The sequence below is a fragment of the Acipenser ruthenus genome, unplaced genomic scaffold (assembly GCF_902713425.1).
Source record: "Acipenser ruthenus unplaced genomic scaffold, fAciRut3.2 maternal haplotype, whole genome shotgun sequence".
NCBI lineage: Eukaryota > Metazoa > Chordata > Actinopteri > Acipenseriformes > Acipenseridae > Acipenser > Acipenser ruthenus.
The window spans coordinates 24286-29474 of NW_026707320.1; the positions used below are offsets into that span (position 1 = coordinate 24286).

Here is a 5189-nt window from a genome sequence, read left to right on the forward strand (position 1 = left end):
ATCGTGTATTTCTGTGGTAAAGTTGCCTCGCATTTTAAGTTTTATGCTCAAAGCGTCGATGTCAAAACTTTCATGATCCTCCATTTTTTTTAATTTTTTTATATTTGGTTTTATATTTTTTATTTATTTTTGTGTGTTTCCTGTGGTAAAGTCACCTAATATTTAAAGTAAAATGGCCAGTGTTGGTGTAGGTAGGTTTGACAGACGGAAGTCTGAATTAAACATTGGTTTTAGTCACTTTTCACCGCAGTGACATTTTTAATAATATAATATATAAATAAATAAATGATAACTATGCTCCTCGGTGAATATTGAAGGAAATACGTGTTTTAATTAAACGTTTTTCATTATAACAGACCTACAATTGTATATTTTCACAAACATTGCAGTCATGTTTTGGGTTGCATTTCCTCCGTACGTCAGCTAAAACCGCAGACAAAAGAGAAACTCAGACAGAGAGGAAATCGAAAAACATTTAAAGTAAATTATTGCCTAATGAAATGTACAGCGAGTCGTGTGATCGGTAATATTAATAATAAAGAGGAACCTTTATCGCAACGCAATTAGGTGATGACGTTCTGACTTTACCACAGACGAAATAATACAATTCAATAAATAAATTGAATAATATAATTGTAGTCCAGCATATAGTGATACGTATCAAACCAACACGTACTGCTTGGTCGTGATAAAATAATACACGGTTTTATTTTTAAAACCGACAAACCTGACACTTCTTTTTTTTCTTAAATGATTTTTAATGTCCAAATATTTGTATGTTTTGTAAACATTACAGGGAACTCATCACACAGACACACAGACACACACACACACACACACAGACACGCACAGACACACAGACACACACATGGTTATTGCTGGTGTCTGCATGTGAAACCACACTTGAGAAATCCTCCTTTGTTTTATTCAAGCCTGTTTTGCTTTTTCTGTTCGATTGCGAAGAGAAGCAGCCCTTGTGCTGAAGCTCGCCCACACAAGCACTGTCATCGACACACGCTCTCGCACTCCCACGCACACACCGAGGCTCAGAGTGACACATCGGAGACACCTCCACACACTCACTGGAGCCCAAACGCTGGTCTGCTTGACTCAGTTTAGTTTCAGTAACACTGATGAAGGCACTAGAGCCCAAACGCTGATCTGCTTGACTCAGTTTAGTTTCAATAACACTGATGAAGGCACTAGAGCCCAAACGCTGGTCTGCTTGACTCAGTTTAGTTTCAATAACGCTGATGAAGGCACTAGAGCCCAAACGCTGGTCTGCTTGACTCAGTTTAGTTTCAATAACACTGATGAAGGCACTAGAGCCCAAACGCTGGTCTGCTTGACTCAGTTTAGTTTCAATAACACTGATGAAGGGCACTAGAGTACTGTTTGATTTGTCATCCCACACAGAGAGAGAGAGAAGGTGGACAGCTACATTATGCGTCTCCCTCCCTCCCTCCCTCCTCTCCTGTCCCTCCCTCCTTTCTCCCTCGCTACATAGATTCCCTGGCAACATCAAATCCCAGGAGACGTGTCTCTCTGTGGCACGGATTCACAGTTGTGTGCTGCATGCTTACATAACGTGAAATGAAACCCTAAAAAGAAAACAAACAAATAAATATGCGTGTGCGTGTGCGTGTGCGTGTGTGTGTGCGTGTTCTACACCCACCTCTGATTCTGCCTCAAGTCTCGTTTGGGAATTATAAAGCATCGCTGTTTCTCCTGCACTCTGCGCTGATGAAATATTATTATATATATATTTCTTATCCAGGGCGACTTACAATTGTTACAAGATATCACATTATTTTTACATACAATTACCCATTTATACAGTTGGGGTTTTTTACTGGAGCAATCTAGGTAAAGTACCTTGCTCAAGGGTACAGCAGCAGTGTCCCCCCCACCTGGGATTGAACCCACGACCCTCCGGTCAAGAGTCCAGAGCTCCTCCACACTGCTGCCCCCCGCTGGTATATTTGAGCAATTGTTATTTTTTTTTAATTTCACACCAGACTTGAAACTAAAAAATAATTAAAAAGGGATCATTGCAAAAAAAAAAATATATATTTTAAAAGCTGTTAGGGTTTAGGTTTATCTTAAGGCTAACAGTTTGTTCCCTCCCCTCCTCTCAGGACCCCCGCTGGTATATTTGAGCTGGTGGAGGTGGTTGGCAATGGAACCTACGGACAGGTGTACAAGGTAAGAGGGGGGCGTGTCGAGGGACACCCCAAATTCATACTAAACTGCAGGGGGTCTGTTCCTCCCCTCTCTCCCCCCCTCTCTGTCTCTCCTCTCTCCCCCCCCCTCTCTGTCTCCTCTCTCTCTCCGTCTCTCTCTCTCATTCTCCTCTGTCTCTCCGTCTCTCTTTCTCTTCTCTGTCTCTCCGTCTCTCTCTGTCTCTCCTCTCTCCCCCTCTGTCTCTTCTCTGTCTCTCCGTCTCTCTTTGTCTCCTCTCCTCTCCTGTCTCTCTGTATCCTCTCTGTTTCTGTCTTTCTCCTCTCTTCTCCTCTCCTCCCTCTCTCTGCTGTTCCTCTAAGCTCCTGTGAGATTATCTAGATCCCTGATTAGCTCAGTCTGAGAAGGGACTCGGGTTAAAAGAGGGTGGGGGGTCATGACTTGTTGACACACACACACACTCACAGGCACAGACACACACAGACAAAACCAGGTGCGTGTGTGTCGGTGTCTGTGTGTGCGTGTCTCAGTGTCTGTGTGTGTGTCTCTGTGTGCGTGTCTCAGTGTCTGTGTGCGTGTCTCAGTGTCTGTGTGTGTGTGGGTCTGTGTTTCTCAGTGTGTGTGTGTGTGTGTGTCTCAGTGTCTGTGTGCGTGTCTCAGTGTCTGTGTGTGTGTGGGTCTGTGTTTCTCAGTGTGTGTGTGTGTGTGTGTGTGTGTCACCCTAACCCTGTCCTCTCCTCTCTCCTCTCTCCAGGGCAGGCATGTGAAGACAGGGCAGCTGGCTGCTATCAAGGTGATGGATGTGACGGAGGAGGAGGAGGAGGAGATCAAGCAGGAGATCAACATGCTGAAGAAGTACTCACACCACCGGAACATCGCCACCTACTACGGAGCCTTCGTCAAGAAGAGCCCCCCCGGCCACGACGACCAGCTCTGGGTACGAGGCTGCGGGGCGCGCTCCCCAGCACTCTCACTCACTCTCACACTCTAGCACTGTCGCACTCTCTCACTCTCAAGCGCTCTCTCAAGCACTCTCACTCACTCTCACACTCTAGCACTGTCGCACTCTCTCACTCTCAAGCACCCTCTCTAGCACTCTCCCTAGCACTCTCACTCACTCTCACACTCTAGCACTGTCGCACTCTCTCACTCTCAAGCACCCTCTCTAGCACTCTCCCCTAGCACTCTCACTCACTCTCACACTCTAGCACTGTGGCACTCTCTCACTCTCAAGCACCCTCTCTAGCACTCTCTCAAGCACTCTCACTCACTCGGACACTCTAGCACTGTCGCACTCTCTCTCACTCTCAAGCACTCTCACTCACTCTCACACTCTAGCACTGTCGCACTCTCTCACTCTCAAGCACTCTCTCTAGCACTCTCTCAAGCACTCTCACTCACTCGGACACTCTAGCACTGTCGCACTCTCTCTCACTCTCAAGCACTCTCACTCACTCTCACACTCTAGCACTGTTGCACTCTCTCACTCTCAAGCACTCTCACTCACTCTCACACTCTAGCACTGTGGCACTCTCTCACTCTCAAGCACTCTCACTCACTCTCACACTCTAGCACTGTGGCACTCTCTCACTCTCAAGCACCCTCTCTAGCACTCTCCCTAGCACTCTCACTCACTCTCACACTCTAGCACTGTCGCACTCTCTCACTCTCAAGCACCCTCTCTAGCACTCTCTCAAGCACTCTCACTCACTCTCACACTCTAGCACTGTCGCACTCTCTCACTCTCAAGCGCTCTCTCAAGCACTCTCACTCACTCTCACACTCTATCACTGTCGCACTCTCTCCCTCTCAAGCGCTCTCACTCACTCAGACACTCTCTAGCACTGTCGCACTCTCTCTCACTCTCAAGCACTCTCACTCACTCGGACACTCTAGCACTGTCGCTCTCACTCTCACTAGCACTCTCACTCACTCTGACACCCTCTAGCACTCTTGCACTCTTTCTCACTAGCACTCTCTGAAGCACTCTCACTCACACGGACACTCTATCACTGTCACACTCTCTCTCACTCTGTCAAGCACCCTCTCTGTCTCTCTCACTCTCTCTAGCACTCTCATTGACACTGTAGCACTCTCACTAGCACTATCGCTGACTCACTCTCTCTCCCTGTCTGTCTCTCCCTATCTCACTAGCACTAGCACTCTCTCGCTCTGTGTCACTCTCTCACTCTCTCTCACGCTTTCAGTGTCACTCTCTGTCTCTCTGTCATGCTGTCAGTATCACTCTCACGCTCTCAGTGTCACTCTCTCTCATGCTCTCAGTATCTCTCTCTCTCATGCTCTCAGTGTCACTCTCAGTATCACTCTCTCTCTCTCTCTCTCTCTCTCTCTCTCTCACACTCTCTCTCTCTCTCTCAGCTGGTGATGGAGTTCTGCGGTGCTGGTTCAGTCACTGACCTGGTTAAGAACACCAAGGGGAACGCTCTGAAGGAGGACTGGATCGCCTACATCTGTCGCGAGATCCTCAGGGTGAGTCTCCCTCCTCTCACTCCTCAGCTTTAGAGGACTGAAGGAAACACCGTTATTGCCCATAATGTGATTTTTATAATAAGTTTTCAGCACAATCAGTAATCAAGACAAGGTATTTTTGTAAATGATGGTGAGGTAACGGTTCTCCCCCCTCTCTCTGTCCCCCCCCTCTCTCCTCTATCCCCCCCCTCTCTCTATCCCCTCTCTCCCTCTTTCCTCCCCTCTCCCTTTCTCTCCCTCCCTCTCTCTCCTTCTCTCTCCCCTCCCTCTCCCCCTCCCCCCCTCTCCCCCTCCCTCCTCTCCTTCTCTCTACCCCTCTTCCCCTCCTCCCCTCTCCCCCTCCTCCCTCTCCCTCTCTCTCCCTCTCCCTCTCTCTCCCTCTCCCTCTCTCTCCCCCCTCTCTCTATCCCCTCTCTCCCTCTTTCTCCCCTCTCCTTCTCTCTCCCCTCCCCCTCTCCCCCTCTCTCCCCCTCCCTCCCTCTCCTTCTCTCTACCCCTCTCTCTCTCTACCCTCTCCC

General features: G+C 48.3%; 1 protein-coding gene across 1 annotated transcript; it reads left to right on the forward strand.

Annotated features, from left to right (window-relative positions):
• Positions 1-500: 500 nt before the first annotated feature.
• LOC131725386 (misshapen-like kinase 1) lies at positions 501-4671 on the forward strand (the record flags this gene model as incomplete). The annotated part of the gene is given in 4 exon segments (XM_059018671.1): positions 501-523; positions 2139-2205; positions 2936-3118; positions 4561-4671. Coding segments are annotated over 4 exon segments (384 nt in total), but the record flags the coding sequence as incomplete, so codon positions are not given.
• Positions 4672-5189: the final 518 nt, after the last annotated feature.